At 42.9% G+C, this 17068-nt stretch overlaps 1 protein-coding gene across 1 annotated transcript in view; it reads left to right on the forward strand.

Annotated features, from left to right (window-relative positions):
- The window catches only part of LOC124789101 (monocarboxylate transporter 9-like), a 185515-nt gene that overhangs the window by 141107 nt on the left and 27340 nt on the right, over positions 1 to 17068 (forward strand). The window contains exons 5-7 of the mRNA XM_047256389.1: positions 3055 to 3086; positions 3793 to 3814; positions 4884 to 5135. Of these exons, the coding sequence (XP_047112345.1) occupies positions 3055 to 3086; positions 3793 to 3814; positions 4884 to 5135 (306 nt within the window). The remainder of the gene's footprint in view (positions 1 to 3054; positions 3087 to 3792; positions 3815 to 4883; positions 5136 to 17068) is intronic.

Genomic DNA, 17068 nt, shown 5'->3' on the forward strand with positions numbered 1-17068 from the left:
ATCCTAATGGCTGCACAAACTTTAACAATACATAGTCGAACTGCTGGCTAAATGACTCATTGGAAAACAACTTCGTGCTACGGTCTACCTTTTGTGCTTGCTTGGGAAAGTGGAAAATTTCCCGGTCTGTTACAGATCACTGTGTCACCCAAGTAATAAATGCACTTAATTTTTCATGTAATTCCCTCACGCAATATTTATCCAGTGAGCAGATTTTATCCTCTAAGTCCAGTTTTGTGAAATTACTCATTAGCAACTGGCCTAGTCTCTTCAATAAACAAACCGATGCATAATACATAATGTGAAAAGGTTTTATGCATTGCATTCTAAATCTTGATGTGTTCGTAAGTATATATTTTCTCGCTGAAAGGAATGTCGATGTTTTGAAGTATTTGTACGTCGCTTTACCTATTCTTTCATTTGACAGCAGTGTAGAAAATTTGCAGTACAACATTTGTCAAGAAACTCAGTTTAGCCATTAATAAGCTCATTCACTCCTATTTCATTAAATCCTCTACTATATTCTGACTTTTTGTATCAATAACCGCATCTGAGAACAACGCATCCACCATTCAAACTGTGCTAAGCGAAGTGCCATCTAGAGTGCGCTATTCGCCTATTCTTTCGGTCAAGGCAACTTTTATTTATGGGCTAATAACGAGTTTGCAGATTTTTCGAAGACTGCTGCAAATTTATTTTAGTGATTAATTACCATCTGGAGAATACACTTCATCCTCATGTCCTGTTTTCTTGTACTGTCTCCACATACTCGATAACGTGACGAAAGTGTGTCTGTATTGATGAAATTGTTAGCTGTTCTCTGAACAGAGACTACATATTAAAATAAATTTACAGTAGCCATCGAAAAATTCCACCTGTTCTAACTTTGTTCCTCCTATTTGGCACTCAATCCGTTTATATCTCTTTCCCACTGAAATTACTTTCGTTGGCATCTCCAAAACGAAAGTAATGTCAGTGGGAAAGAGATATAAAAGGATTGAGTACCAAATAGCAGGAATAAAGTTAGAACAGGTGGACGATTTCAAGTACTTAGGATGCATATTTTCACAGGATGGCAACATAATGAAAGAACTGGAAGCGAGGTGTAGCAAAGCTAATGCAGTGAGCGCTCAGCTAGGATCTACTCTCTTCTGCAAGAAGGAAGTCAGTACCAAGACTAAGCTATCTGTGCACCGTTCAATCTTTCGACCAACTTTGTTGTATGGGAGCGAAAGCTGGGTGGATTGAGGTTACCTTATCAATAAGGTTGAGGTTACGGATATGAAAGTAGCTAGCATGATTGCAAGTACTAGTAGATGGGAACAATGGCAGGAGGGTGTCCACAATGAGGAAATCAAAGAAAAACTGAGAATGAACTCTATAGATGTAGCAGTCAGGCTTAGATGGTGGGGTCATGTTACACGCATGGGAGAAGCAAGGTTACCCAAGAGGCTCATGGCTTCAGCAGTGGAGGGTAGGAGGAGTCGGGGTAGACCAAGGAGAAGGTACCTGGATTCGCTTAAGAATGATTTCGAAGTAATAGGCTTAACATCAGAAGAGGCACCAATGTTAGCATTGAATAGGGGATCATGGAGGAATTTTATAAGGGGGACTATGCTCCAGACTGAACGCTGAAAGCCATAATCAGTCTTCAATGATGATGATGATGATCGAAAAAGTTTTATGCATATGCATACAAACAAACATATATACAACCACACTCTACATCTGTCAGTCTATCAGTCATTTTCAACAGAAACTCATGTTGTTGTGGTGGTCTTCAGTCCAAAGACTGGTTTGTTGCAACTTCTATGCTACTCTATTCTGTGCAAGCCACTTCATCTCGTAGTAGCTACTGCAACCTACATTCTTCTGAATCTGCTTACTGTAATCATCGCTTGGTCTCCCTCTACGACTTCCCCCCCCCCCCCCCCCCCACCAATACTAAATACTAAATTAGTGATCGCCTGATGTCTCAGAATGTGTTCTATCAATCGATCCCTTCTTCTAGTCAGGTTGTGCGACAAATTTCTTTTCTCGTCAATTCTTTTCAGCACCTCCCATCATCTGCAGCACCACATTTCAAAAGGTTCTATTTTCTTCCTGTCTAAACTGTTTATCGTGCATGTTTCACTTACGTACCTAACTACACCCCAGACAAATACTTTCAGAAAAGACTTCCCAACAGTTAAATCTATATTCGATGTTAACAAATTTCTCTTCTTCAGAAACACTTTTCTTGCCATTACCGGCCTACATTTCATAGGCACTCAACTTCGGCCATCACCAGTTATTTTGCTGCCCAAATATCAAAACTTATCTACTAGTGTTAGTGTCTCGTTTCCTAATTTAATTACCTCAGCATCGCCTGTTTTAATTCGATTGCATTCCATTATCCTTTTTTTTATATTCATCGCCGCGCCGGATTAGCCGAGCGGTCTGGGGCGCTGCAGTCATGGACTGTGCGGCTGGTCTCGGCGGAGGTTCGAGTCCTCCCTCGGGCATGGGTGTGTGTGTTTGTCCTTAGGATAATTTAGGTTAAGTAGTGTATAAGCTTAGGGACTGATGACCTTAGCAATTAAGTCCTATAAGACTTTACACACATTTGAACATTTTTTTATATTCATCTTGTATTCTCCTTTCAAGACCCTGCCCATTCCGTTCAGCTGCTCTTCCAAGTCCTTTGCTGTCCCTGATATAATTACAATGTCATAGGCAAACCTCAAAGCTTTTATTTCTTCCCCCTGAATTTTAATTCATACTCCAAATTTTTCTTTGGTTTTCTTTACTGTTAGCTCAATATACAGATTGAATAACATTCGGGACATCCTACAACCCTGTCTCATCGCCTTCTCAAGCACTGTTGATGCCCCTCAACTCTTATAACTGCTGTCTGGTTTTTGTACACGTTGTAAACAGCCATTCTCTCCATGTATTTTACCCATGCTACCTTCAGAATTTCAAAGCAGAAATTCATACAGACAGAAAACTAGCAGATAGGAAATACTGCCTGAAAATGAGGATACCATCGACCAGGGGTAAAGCGGACTGAAGAAAGAGAAAGAAAAGACGGAGGAAAAGAACATGTGAGCAGCTTCGAAACTCTGAAGATTAAAACATATATATTTGCGTAATTCGCTGTTAACCGATCATTTATTATACTGGTATATACACTGTAGCGTCAAATAAACTGGTATAGGCATGTGTAATCAAATACAGAGAGATGTAAAAAGGCAGAATAGGGCGCTGCGGTCACATTGGTTACTGCTCCTACAATGGCAGGTTATCAACAGTTTAAGTGAGTTTGAAAGTGCTGTTATAGTCGGTGCCTACGACCATTTCACGACTGCGCGAATATCAGGAATCTGGTAAAACATTAAATCTCCGACATCGTGCGGTTGGAAAAAGATCTTGCAAGGACGGGACCAACGACGACTAAAGAAAATCGTTCAGCGCGACAGAAGTGCAACCCTTCCGCAAATTTCTTCAGATTTGAATGCTGGGCCATCAACAAGTGTCATCGTGCGGACCATTTAACGAAAATTCATCGATATGGGCTTTCGGAGCCGAAGGCCCACCCGTGTACCTTTGATGACCCCACGACACAAAGCTTTATGCCTCACCTTGGCCCGTAAACACCGACATTGGACTGCTGATGACTGGAAACATGTTGCCTGGTCGACAAGTCTCGTTTCAAATCGTATCGATCGGATGGACGTGTACGGGTATGGAGGCGACTTCATGAATCCATGAACCCTGCATGTCAGCAGGGGACTGTTCAAGCTGGTGGAGGCTCTGTAATGATATGGGGCGTGTGTAGTTGGAGTGATATTGGACCCCTGATACGTCTAGATACGACTCTGACATGTGACACGTACTTAAGCATCGTATCTGATCACCTGCATTCATTCATGTCCATTGCGCATTCCGATGGACTTGGACAATTCCAACAGGACAATGCGACATCCCACACGTCGAGAAGTGCTGCAGAGTGGCTCCAGAAACACACTTCCACTGGTCACCAAAATCCCCAGACATGAACATTATAGAGAATATCTGGGATGCGTTTAACGTGCTGTTCAGAAGAGATCTCTACTCCCTCGTACTCTTACGGATTTATGGACAGCCTGGCAGGATTCATGGTGTTAGTTCCCTCCAGCACTACTTCAGACCGAGCGAGGTGGCGCAGTGGTTAGCACACTAGACTCGCATTCGGGAGGACGACGGTTCAATCCCGCGTCCGTCCATCCTGATTTAGGTTTTCCGTGATTTCCCTAAATCGCTCCAGGCAAGGGTGCGGTCGACTTCCTTCCCCATCCTTCCCTAATCCGATGAGACCGATGACCTCGCAGTTTGGTCTCTTCCCCCAAACAACCCAACCCAACCCACTACTTCAGACATTAGTCGAGTCCATGCCACATCGTGTTGTGGCACTTCTGCGTTCTCGCGGAGGCCCTACACGATATTAGGCAGGTGTACCAGTTTCTTTGGTTCGTCAGTTTCATACGGTAATCTTTTTGGATAACAGTTGCGTAAATAGCGGCAAAGCCGCAATTCCTCGATTGTACTCGCGTACACCCACTCCCTTGTACGCTGGTAGCGTCCACTTGCACGAGACAAAACTCAATAGACGAGTTCACTGTTATAAATGAGCAGTGGCTGAGACTTGCAAGTGGTGTCTCCTAACGTACGAAGACGGAGAGTTCGGTGATGACGTCATAGGACCCGCTGGCGAATTTAGAGCGAGTGCACGGAATTCATTTCTGATCACTAGTGTGAACATCTCTGCAGAGTGACGTTGCCTCCCGCACTGTTTCATTTCGTTGACACCCGGAGTGGATCGACCTGACTAAAGCGATGTAACTGTTGCGCAGGTCCCGCAGGACAAGAAGAAGGAGGAGGTGCAGACGGCGCTGCTTTCGGCGCCCAAGATCGAGGTGACGTCGGAGGCGGACGAGAAGCTGGCGCGTGCCGTGGCGGCGGTCGTGGCTGCCGGGGGCACGGTGAGGCCGCGCTCGCAGATGCCGCGCATCACCTCGCTCACCAACATGGAGGCGGCGCGCAAGCGCAAGGCCTCCATCATCTCCAACATCTCCAGCATGGACTTCCACGGCAGCTCCCTGCACATACACACGGTAAGCACCAACACCACCGCCGTCGAAACATTTCTAGCAACTGAAATCCTCTTCGTCTTTCTTGTTTCATGTTTTCCAGTACTTTATCACCTTCTCCCCATGCTGTCTTTTTTCTGTCCATATTGTTCCTAATTTCTGTTTTACCTGCCTCAAAAGCCCTAAAAATTTAGTATTTGACTCTTAACAAAGCTTCTTTCCGTTATTTCCTATTCTTTGATGTTGTTTATACCGGGTGATCAAAAAGTCAGTATAAATTTGAAAACTTAATAAACCACGGAATAATGTAGATAGAGAGGTAAAAATTGACACACGTGCTTGGAATGACATGGGGTTTTATTAGAACAAAAAAAAAAAACAAAGTTTACAAAATGTCCGACAGATGGCGCTGGACAGCAAAACGTCAGTGACTGCGCATGACAATCGTGTATAAAACGAGCTGTAATGAGAGAGAGAATCAGATGCGCCAGTAGTCGCAGCATGTTGACGTTACCTGAAAAGGCGCTTTTAGTGAAGCTGTATTATCAGAATGGGGAATGTGCTAGTTCAGAGCTACGAACCTACCGCCATAGGAAGGGAATTCGAACAGGTAAAGGTCCGTTGACAAATGCAGCTGTGGCGAGGATGATTTCGAAGTTCGAAGCCACGGGTTGTTTAGACGATAGACCCCGTAGTGGCCGACCGAGCACAAGGCGTAATGCTGCTGAGACAGTTCAGGAAGAAATGGAGGCTGTAGCGGGTTCGTCTATGCACGGGAAAGTCAGCGTTCGTGCAGTCGCACGTCGCACCGGCATTCCATACACTACTGTTTGGTAGGCACTGAGGCGTACACTCCGATGCTATCCGTACAAAATCCATCGGATTCATGAACTGTTACCTGGCGATTCAGTGAAACGGAGGGCATTTGCGGTGTGGGCGTTTCAAAAGATGGCGGAAGATGACGATTGGTTGAGTAACGTGTTGTGGACCGACGCTCCGAGGGTCTGTCAACGCCCACAACTGCAGAATTTTGGCTACCGAACATCCTAGAACTGTCGTGTAAATTCCATTTCACGACGAGAAAGTCACGGTATGGGCTGGATTTACCACATCTACCGTTATCGGGCCTTTTTTCTTCGAGGAAATGCGTGATTCTGGTTTTGTAACTGCTGCCGTGATGGGTGAGAGGTACGCCGATATGTTACAGAATGGCATCATCCCCAGCCTGGCTGATAAACACCTGCTGGAACGTACGATGTTTATGCAGGATGGCGCTCCACCCCTTATTGCTAGACGCGTGAAAGACCTCTTGCGCGCGTCGTTTGGTGATGATCGTGAGCTCAGCCGCCACTTTCGTCATGCTCGGCCTCCCAGGTCCCCAGACCTCAGTCCGTGCGATTATTGGCTTTGGGGTTACCTGAAGTCGCAAGTCTGTCGTGATCAACCGACACCTCTAGGGATGCTGAAAGACAACATCCGACACCAATGCCTCACCATAACTCCGGACATGCTTTACAGTGCTGTTCACAACATTATTCCTCGACTACAGCTATTGTTGAGGAAAGAACATCATCTTTGCTTTGTCTTACTTTGTTATGCTAATTATTGCTATTCTGATCAGATGAAGCTCCATCTGTCGGACATTTTCGAACTTTTGTATTTGTTTGGTTCTAATAAAACCCCATGTCAGTCCAAGCATGTGTGTCAATTTGTACCTCTCTATCTACATTGTTCTTGTTCATTCGGTAGAGAAGTTGAAAGAAGGTTAATCTTCACCTCCAGTATTTTCTGTATACTTTGCTATATTTCTTCATAACTTCCCATTTTCCAGTGAAATGTAGTCTTCAGTTTGTATTGCACCCATTAATTTTTCAAATAATCTGACTTGCAATTATCTCTGTTCTGTCCAATATATAGTTCATTGTTAAGCATGTACATACATATAAACGTTCTAGTCTTACAACTGTGGTATAGTGTCTTAACATTGTAATTCTAGAGTTGAATTTCTCGTTGTAGATATTATTTTTTAACCATATACTCTTCCCATTGTACTAACTTTTTCGTCTACTACAAATTTTTCTAGTCCATTCTGCTGTATGATTTTCCTGATGTATTTAAATTGCTTAACTTCTTTTATTTTTCCTACTTGTGTTTCTGTGTATTTTGGTCCACCTTTTATATTTGTCAGTGTCATGAAAAGGAAAGATTGCTACTCACCGTACAGCGGAGATATTAAGTCACAGATAGACACAACAAAAAGGCTATTAAACCAAGTAGGCTTTCAGTTAAAAATGCCTTGATCTGAATTAGACAACACGCATTTATATTTGTCATCAATTCTGGTTTTTTCAGTTAAAATTCTAAGACCAGTCAAAGTTTTTATTTATTTTATTTGTTGTTGTTGTGGTCTTCAGTCCTGAGATGCAGCTCTCCATGCTACTCTATGTTGTGCAAGCTGCTTCATCTCCCAGTACCTACTGCAGCCTACATCCTTCTGAATCTGCTGAGTGTATTCATCTCTTGGTCTCCTTCTACGATTTTTACCTTCCACGCTGCCCTCCAATACTAAATTGGTGATCCCTTGATGCCTCAGAACATGTCATACCAACCGATCCCTTCTTCTAGTCAAGTTGTGCCACAAACTCCTCTTCTCCCCAATTCTGTTCAATACTTCCTCATTAGTTATGTGATCTACCCATCTAATCTTCAGCATTCTTCTGTAGCACCACATTTCGATAGCTTCTATTCTCTTCTTGTCCGAACTATTTATCGTCCATGTTTCACTTCCATACATGGCTACACTCCACACAAATACTTTCAGAAACGACTTCCTGACATTTAAATCTATACCTGATGTTAACAAATATCTCTTCTTCAGAAACGCTTTCCTTGCCATTGCCAGTCTATATTTTATATCCTCTCTACTTCGAACATTTTATTATATAAGTATTTATTTTGTTTCAAATTGTTTTCATTAGTCACGCTAATCGTTATAGATCTTCTTTTAAGAATTTATAAATACATCTACAGGTCTGATGGAATTAGTTCGAGAGAATTAATCAACAATACTGAGTGCTTCAGATACAGTTTGCTTTTTTTATATATTACACACATTACAATACAAAGTCCCGGATGTCATCTTCAGTTGTACCATAATCGCAATTTGGAGAGGATATTAACTTTGAGGTGTTTCACTTTTTTTGGTAGTTATATCGTCTGCTCTTAATCTCTTGGCGGTGACGATTTCCTTCAGTTTAACATCATTATTATGGAACCTTGAGGTATGTTGAATAGCACATATCTTTCTTTTCCGTTTAATGTGCTCATTACATAATGTTTATCACTCCTCTTTTGCCTTAACTGCAACCTGCCGATAGTAATTTCTGTACAGAGTAGATGTCATAGTGGGTTCGAATTGTTTCTCCTTTCGGTAAGCTGGTCAATGCATTCACAGTCCCCTTGTGACGATGTGGCCCGCTATCCGTTGGAAATAGAACGATGTATGGAGGTGTCTCGATCTCGTAAGATGTGGTAGGAAATCCTGTCTGCCCACGGTAGCTGAATGGTCAGCGCGACGGATTGTCAATCCTCTGGGCCCGGGTTAAATTCCCGGCTGGGTCGGGGAATTTTCTCCGCCCAGGGACTGGGCGTTGTGCTGTCCTCATCATCATCCTATCATCCCCATCGACTGCAGGTCGCCGAAGTGGTGTCAAATTAAAAGACCGGCATTCGGCGAATGGTCTGCCCGACGGGGGGCCCTTTTCATACGATTAAAAAAATAAGTAGGAAATCCTGCGCTACATAATTCGTGGTTTTCCCAGAAGGTGCACTTGCAAGGGACGACAGAGCACTGATGTAATCTATACATCCATAGAATTTATAGACGTTTAATTCTGTAGCATGCAGTATAGCCTGTAACATAGCAAATAACTTAGCTGTTAGCACAGACATTTCTATAGGTAGCAAGAAGGGTCGACTGTGCCCATCTGCCTCAACACAGAATGTAGCTTCTACAGAGATGAGTGGTATTTTCGATCCATCAGTGAGCAAAACATCTTCTAGTTACTCATTAATACCCGTCCTACGCCTTGCTGCAACCAGGGACCGGCTACGATACTCATTTACAAATGTAAAGGAGCTTTCGTTCTCTCATATGCACTGTCACTACTAACGTCAATCGTCAGACATCGTCCATAGTTGTAGACGTAACTATAACTAACGAAAATAAAACATAAGTGGAAAGGACACACAACCTATCGGCCGAGCAAATATGTTCTCTGCTCGATTCCAAGAGATGACGAAAGACCTAACAGAAAGCTGTTAGATGACATAAGAAAACTCGTGTTGTAGTAGCGACTTGGATGTTTGTGGCTAAAGAAAGTAACGATTGAGAATTCTAGAAGAAACCTTTATTCAGCACTGTATGCCAGACGGTTGACTACATAATATCATCTACGTGAAATAAAATAAAAACTTCCTCTGAATTTTAATGTTCGAGACTCGACTTCGCTCGATACTTCTCGGAAGTACTCGGTACACCATGACATTTCACTCACTACTTTTCGTATGTGGAGTCACATTTCACCCGAAGTTGTTGGAACGGGGCTGTCTCTCACAAACCCCCACAACAACAACAACAAAATCAAATGCAGTGAGATCAGATCCAAGCAACGTGTCACGTTGCTGGTGACTTAGTCAGATGCTTTGAGTTGTAGAAGGCACAGTGCTGTAATTGAGACAGAGAGCGAAAAATGGCTTTTGTTGCTGTGTTATTGCCGACTTCAGTCGACACACGATGGGTAATGAATAAATTGGTTCTATAACTTCATTGTTAATTTGAACTATATTATTTCCAATATGATGGTTATACATCATTTTTGCTTTATTGCAATTATTTTTCAGGTCATCTTCCAAACTTGCACTATTCATTTCTTCCATTAGTTGTTCCCCCACAAGCAAACTATATGATCTCATTAAAAGATCGAAGCTAGTTCACATATGTTCTGTTAACATGTAATCCTTATTGGTTAACATGTAATCCTAATTGGTTTTCCCACTTGAAGGATATAAAACCGTTCTCTACGTCTGCTGGAAATATTTTTAGTGATTTTACATCTCCTTGCTTCCTCTTTCAGTTTTGAAGTTCTCACTGTTCTAGTATAGTCTAATGGAAACTGTAATATGTTGAGTATTATTCAGTTTATTGACAGTGTCTGAATCAGTGTCTCTTTTTTCAAGGAATAGGCGTAGATTTTGTTGACACTGACTCAGAAGCTTTCTCAAAATCTATGAATTTCAATTTCTTTTTTTGTTTTTGTTTTCATAATCTGTTTTGAACAGCTTCTCCTTTACAATTTTTATTCCATCTTCTCACAGCATTTTGAAAATATTTTCGATTTGTTTTGTTTGACTTTGCGTTTTCTATCATGTTCATGTTATCGTCCGCTTCAAACTCAATTATCCTACATAGCTGCAGTGTTCCATTTGTGATTTTCTTCTCTTTGGTTTCCTGCTGATCAACAATCAAATAATTAGCAATAATTTACCGTGATTTTTAGTGTTGTACGGTCGCAGGTTCGAATCCTGCCTCGGGCATGGATGTTTGTGATGTCCTTTGGTTGGTTAGGTTTAAGTAGTTCTCAGTGTAAGGGACTAATGACCTCACATGTTAAGTCCCGTAGTGCTCTGAGCCATTTGAACCATTTTTTAATGTTGTTGATTTATCAACTCTCAGTTAATAAGGACTCTGACAGCAATCAAACCATTTTTCTGCTCAATGCGCAACACCTTTCATAATGTAGTCTCCATAGATAAGGTGAGCGATCACTACATCTATTGTGCTATAGTTTAGGCGCTCTGTTGATTTCGCTTTTCACCCAGCAACTTCAAATGGCTACAGCATCTATGCGAATAAGGCGCAAGTCTATACTTTCTTAATTCAATGTTACGCATATTTGCATATTTTCAGTTATTTATGGTTTCTTCCAAAAAGAAACTTACGTTTGCAAGGGTGCCAGAAGCTACACATGGCCCGACGTAGTTGATCTTAGTGGTATGTGAACCACGTAGAGAGAAGGATGGAGGAAAATGTGCAGCATCGCTACAGCTGTGGAATTCAGTTGAAACAGAAAATTATGGAACAACCAGAAATGACGGAAATCCGCTGAGGAGACACTGGAAGAAATGAAGGTTCAAAGCTGCCCGAATTTGTTTACAATACAATGAAATTTTACAGGCATTAAATCAACAACGCAAATGCTTGAAAATTCGAGAAGAGCATGAATCAAGAAAGTAGAACACAGATTAAAATCAACATGACCACCCGTTAAAAATTGAATGTGATGTTACCTGTCAAGTAAATGACGCCTGCATACGAATGCTGACACTAGAAATACAAATAAAAACACGGATCTCTAAACGAAACTACAAAGCAGATGTAACAAATATTAAAAAAACACTGCCAATGAACTATGGAAAGTTTATTTTGCCCTAACCAGAAGAACACGCGAATCAAATATTTTCATGGAATGGTGTCGAGTAAACTCAGGGACTGAAAAGGAAGATCAAACAGCTCTTTTTAGCTTCTAGGAGAAATGAAAATAAAAGAAATTGACGAAGATAAAGAAATGTACGAACGGTAGTTCATACATGAAAGAAATTACTGAATGCGAGAATACAGATCCAGTGGGTGATCAGATGACAAAAATACTATGCACTCTACGTACTGACATGTAGGGGAGTGTGACAACGTAGTCACAGCATGCTTGCACACATCCACTCTTCGGTTATTACACTAGGCGTGAGCTTGACGATACGTTTATTGATCTATCATGTGGATACGAGGCTAAGAAGCAGAACAAAGCAATTTCAAGTTACTTGAGAACTTTTAACATTGCAGCGCGTCAGCAATCGTGAATAATTTAATGATTATAAAGAAACCGCCTCGATTGCAATCGAGGCGGATTCTTTATAATCATTAAATTTCAAGTTAGGTCTTAGCCAACTGTGGATACTAAAAGACAAGCAGATAGTAGTTCTGAAACAGCAACAATGTGATCTCGCTCGTAGAACATTCTTGGACGGTATGTTCTGAATATTTAAGATCTGCGCACTCCGGCCACTACGATAACCAACTCGCTGTAAACAGTTATGGCCTCCACCAGAATAGACAAAATAATCTGAACTCCAGTAAAAACAAACCACATATCTTTAAAAGCAGTGCCAAATTGTTTCAAAATTCAGAAAGTATGTCGTCCACTTCGCCATCTGTGATGTACTAAATATCGTGTTGACATAGAAGCAAGACTGAATGAGAATTGTAACATAATTTCAGACTTCTACGAAACTCTTTCTCGCTTACAACCCCCACAGAATGATGAAAGGAAAAAGTTTATCGCTTACTACATTTTAATGATGATGATGGTGTGATGACTTATGGTGGAAGACACTAAACATTTAGGTCATCAACGCCCTTGCATTAATGTTATGCCGAAGACGATTTTCATAATCTATGGAAGGAGATCAATAATCTGGAAAACTACGTTTGATCCCACCACAGGAAACGTAAAGCAACACCAGGAAGGTGAGGTTCAGAAAAGCCCGTAATAAAACCCCAGCGAGACACAGCGGGATAACTAAATGAAATCATGGAGAAAATACTTGTAAAGATGCTGTTAACAAAGGGACAAATTACCGTGGCTGGATGACGACTTAGAAATAATACATGACCCAGCCACTCTGTGACACATTAAGATTGCACACCAAGTATTTTGGGAAGAATTCCGGACACCGCATAAAATTTTAAGACACAAACAACACTCGCCTCGTTATCAGTTAAAATAGAGGGAAGATCCTGTGGGAAACCCTGTTCAACCCTCAGGTCGCCATATAAAACACACTCGGTTAAAAGATGTCATACTGACAGCTGTGTCCCGCACCTCTGACATACTGGGGGCTCCTCACGACGCAAGAGGAAGCCGTGTCTCAGTGGACAATGTCCCACTCTAAGCCGAGTAAGGACTACTTCTTCACACCATCGCGGGCAGAAGGAGCTGATCCATGGTCGCACTGAAGTTTTGATGGAACGCAGGTTATTGTTCCTCACTTCCAGCCACAGGGACCCCCACTAACATGTAGCCTTCTTGGTCACAAATGAAGTGACATCCCGCAGAGCGACTGAACAGAGCGGGCAGGAGGAGGAAGGGAGCAAGCCTCCTTAGCAGCAACATCAGCGAGTTCATTTCCCTGGATGCCTATGTGCCCTGGAACCCAGCAAAAAATGATTTCCTTGTTTTGTCTGTGCAACAGGAGAGCGTCCTGTATCTGTTGCACCATCCGATCTGCTGGGTACATCTGTCCAACGGCGAGAATGGAGAATCAGAGCAGACGATAAATTTTTTGTCACGACGCCTTCTCATCTGCTCCATTGCCCTCAGGATAGCAAAAAGTTCCGCGTAATAAACTGAAAATTGCTCTGGGAGCCTTATCCTGAGGATAGTGTCGGGGAACACGACAGAACAACCGAAAACATCTCCCTGCTTAGAACCATCCGTGTAGATGATAGTAAAGTCTGGGTGGCTACATAAAATTTCATTAAACTTAATCTTAAAAACATAGTCTGGGGTACAATGCTTCTTGTAAGCAGTCAGTTCTAAAAGCAATCTGGGCCTTGGTAGTAGCCAAGGGGACGCCCTACTCTACCCCTAGCTTAGGACCTTAATGCCCCCCACCTGTAATAACTCAAGGCTCTCCTTTGCAAGGATCCCAAATGGTCGTGTTGCCTGTGGTTGATGATCGAACAGCCGTTCCAGTGGCGGCTGAGCAACGTAACTGGATGCTGGCGATGTAGGAACAGACAGTTCCCTATATACGAGGGCCGTTCAGAAAGTAACCTCCGGTTGATTTAAAAAAATACACCAAGTTAAATAAAAATATTTTAATATATACATCTTACAACTACATCTTTGCACTATTTTTCTACATAGTCTCCATAGCGATTGAGGCACTTATCGTATCTCTTCACAAGCTTTGAAATTCCTTCTGCATAAAAATCACCCGCTTGTGCCTGGAGCCAGCCTGTGACCGCATCTTTGAGCTCTTCGTCGTCATCAAACCGCTGTGACCCGAGCCATTTCTTCAAATGCATGAAGAGGTGATAATCACTTGGCGCCAGGTCTGGGCTGTAAGGTGGATGGTTGATAACGTCCACTTGAAGGACTCAAGAAGGGCCGTTGTTCTGCGGGCAGAGTGAGGACGGGTGTTATCGTGCAAAAAAACGATACCGGAAGTCAGCATACCACGGCGTTTGTTCTGTATAGCCCGTCGTAACTTTTTTATTGTTTCACAGTACACGTCTTGATTAATGGTCGTACCACGTTCCATGAATTCAACCAACAACACCCCTTTGGCATCCCAAAACACCGTTGCCATCAGTTTTCTGGCAGAAAAATCTTGCAAGGCTTTTCTTGGTTTGGTAGGCGAATTTGAATGTGCCCACATCTTTGATTGTTCTTTTGTCTCAGGGTTCACGTACTTAATCCAGGTTTCGTCACCGGTCACGATTCTGTTTAACAATGGTTCTCCTTCGTCCTCATAACGCGACAGAAAGTCTATTGCAGAGGCCATTCTTTGAGTTTTGTGGTGGTCGGTAAGAATTTTGGGCACCCATCGTGCACAGATCTTACGGTAACCCAATCTTGCTGTCACTATCTCGTACAAGAGAGTCTTAGAAATCTGTGGAAAACCAGTAGACAACTCCGACATTGAGATACGTCGATTTTCACGAACTTTTGCATCAACTGTCTGAACGAGTTTGTCAGTCACCAATGATGGTCTACCACTCCTCTCTTCATCATGAACGTTTTCTCGTCCACTTTTAAATAAACGTACCCATTCACGGACAACTCCTTCACTCATAACTCTTGGTCCGTACACGGCACAAAGCTCACGATGAATAGCTGCTGCAGAATATCCTTTGGCTGTAAAAAACCTTATGACAGCACGCACTTCACATTTGGCGGGGTTTTCTATTGCAGCACACATTTCAAACTGTCACAAAAACTAAACTAGCGCAGGTACGACGTTCACTCGACCACGGCTTGATGCCGACTGACCTGTTGAGTGCGTGAACGCACAGATGGCGTCGCTACTCCCCCCACAACCCGCACTGTGACCAATCGGAGGTTACTTTCTGAACCGCCCTCGTACTTCGCGTATCGCGAGAAGAAGACGTCGAATAGACAGCGGAGACTCACCAGCCTCCGCACACAAACTAGCAACAGGGCTCGTGCGATAGGCCCCTGTCGACAGCTTAATGCCCTCGTGGTGAACTGCATCCAGCATTTTAAGGTATGAAGTCCTTGCTGACCCATAAATCTGACATCCGTATTCAAGCCGTGGTCGCACAAAGGCCATATAAAGTTAGAGCAGACGTGCTCTGTCGGCTCCCCAAGACCTATGACTGACACATTTAAGAATGTTTAGCGCCTTGAGACATCTCAGTTTCAGTTCTTTAAGGTGTGGCAACCATGTTAACTTCCCATCAAAGGTAAGACCAAGATACTTCACCTTTTCCTTAAAAGTGAGAGCAGTGTCCCCCAGTTCTAAAACGGGCAAATTAAACAGACAGTGGGAACGATTATAATCAACACAAACTGTTTTCTCTTATGAGAATCTAAAACCTGTTGTGAAGGACCATTCCTCCAACCGCCTGATCGTTTGTTGCAATTGCCGAGTAGCTGTGGTGAGGCTGGAGGATGCACAGAAGACGGAAAAGTCGTCCACAAACAAGGAACATAGTACTGGACATCGCACTGTGGTTGTAATACTATTGATTGCAATGGCGAAAGCCGTGACACTTAAAACATTCCCTTGAGGGACACCATTCTCCTGCTTAAAATGGTCAAACAGAGCATTCCCAACCCTGTATCTAAAATATCTGTCTGAGAGAAAGGACCATATGAAGGTCGGTAGACGTCCGCCGAATACCGACTGATGGAGCTGCGACAAAATATTATGCCTCCAGGTAGTGTCGTAGACCGTTTTCAAATTGAAGAAAACACCAACCGATAAGGTGTCGCTTACGAAGGAAAGCTTGTTGAATTGCAGCTTCGAGCACTGTCAGGTTATCAAGAGTGGAGCGACACCTCCTGAACCCACAATGGGAGTGACTGAGTATCAAGAACCCACACTAGGCGCCAATTGACCATACGCTCCAGTGTCTTTCCTACGCAGCTTCTCAGATTAATACTGCGATAACTACCAGGGTCTGTCCGATCCTTTCCTTGTTTTAAAATTGGGATTAAAATAGATTCCTTCCACGAGTTGGGAAAGTCGCCAGTTATCCAAATTTTATTGAAGAGATGAAGGAGGACTTCCTTTGACCGTCGGTCCAAATGTTGCAACATGCTGTAGGTTATCAGGTCGTTTCCAGGGGTCATATCACAAGCAACTGACAATGCAGCCTCCAGCTCCGACAGAGAGAAAGGCTGGTTGTATTCTTCCATGTTGGTGGAACGGAAATCAAGATCAGCTTTCTCCTGGACTTCCCGATATCGATGGAAGGTGGGACTCTGGCTGGAATATGCTATAACGGATTTATGTGATTCAGCCATTGTCTGACCTATATCCCTCATCAATGTTACAAGAGACCCCTGTATTCGTACAGCTGCTATTGGCGGTGGAGAGTTGTGCCTTGAGATGCTCCTGATGGCTTCCCATACTTTACTGGCGGATGAGGACTTATTGATGGAGTTCAAGAACTCTTGCCAAGACCTCTTCTTACTCTCCCAAATTATTCTCCTCGCCTTTGCGTGCGCCATTCGAAAGTATGCAAGATTCGAATCTGTAGGGCATCGATTGAATCTGTGCATAGCTGCCCTCATATGCCTGACTGCAAAACAATACTCATCGTTCCACCAAGGGACAGGTCGCCTCATAGGCACTTCCACAGACTTTGG

This window comes from Schistocerca piceifrons, chromosome 3 (assembly GCF_021461385.2).
Source record: "Schistocerca piceifrons isolate TAMUIC-IGC-003096 chromosome 3, iqSchPice1.1, whole genome shotgun sequence".
NCBI classification, from domain to species: domain Eukaryota; kingdom Metazoa; phylum Arthropoda; class Insecta; order Orthoptera; family Acrididae; genus Schistocerca; species Schistocerca piceifrons.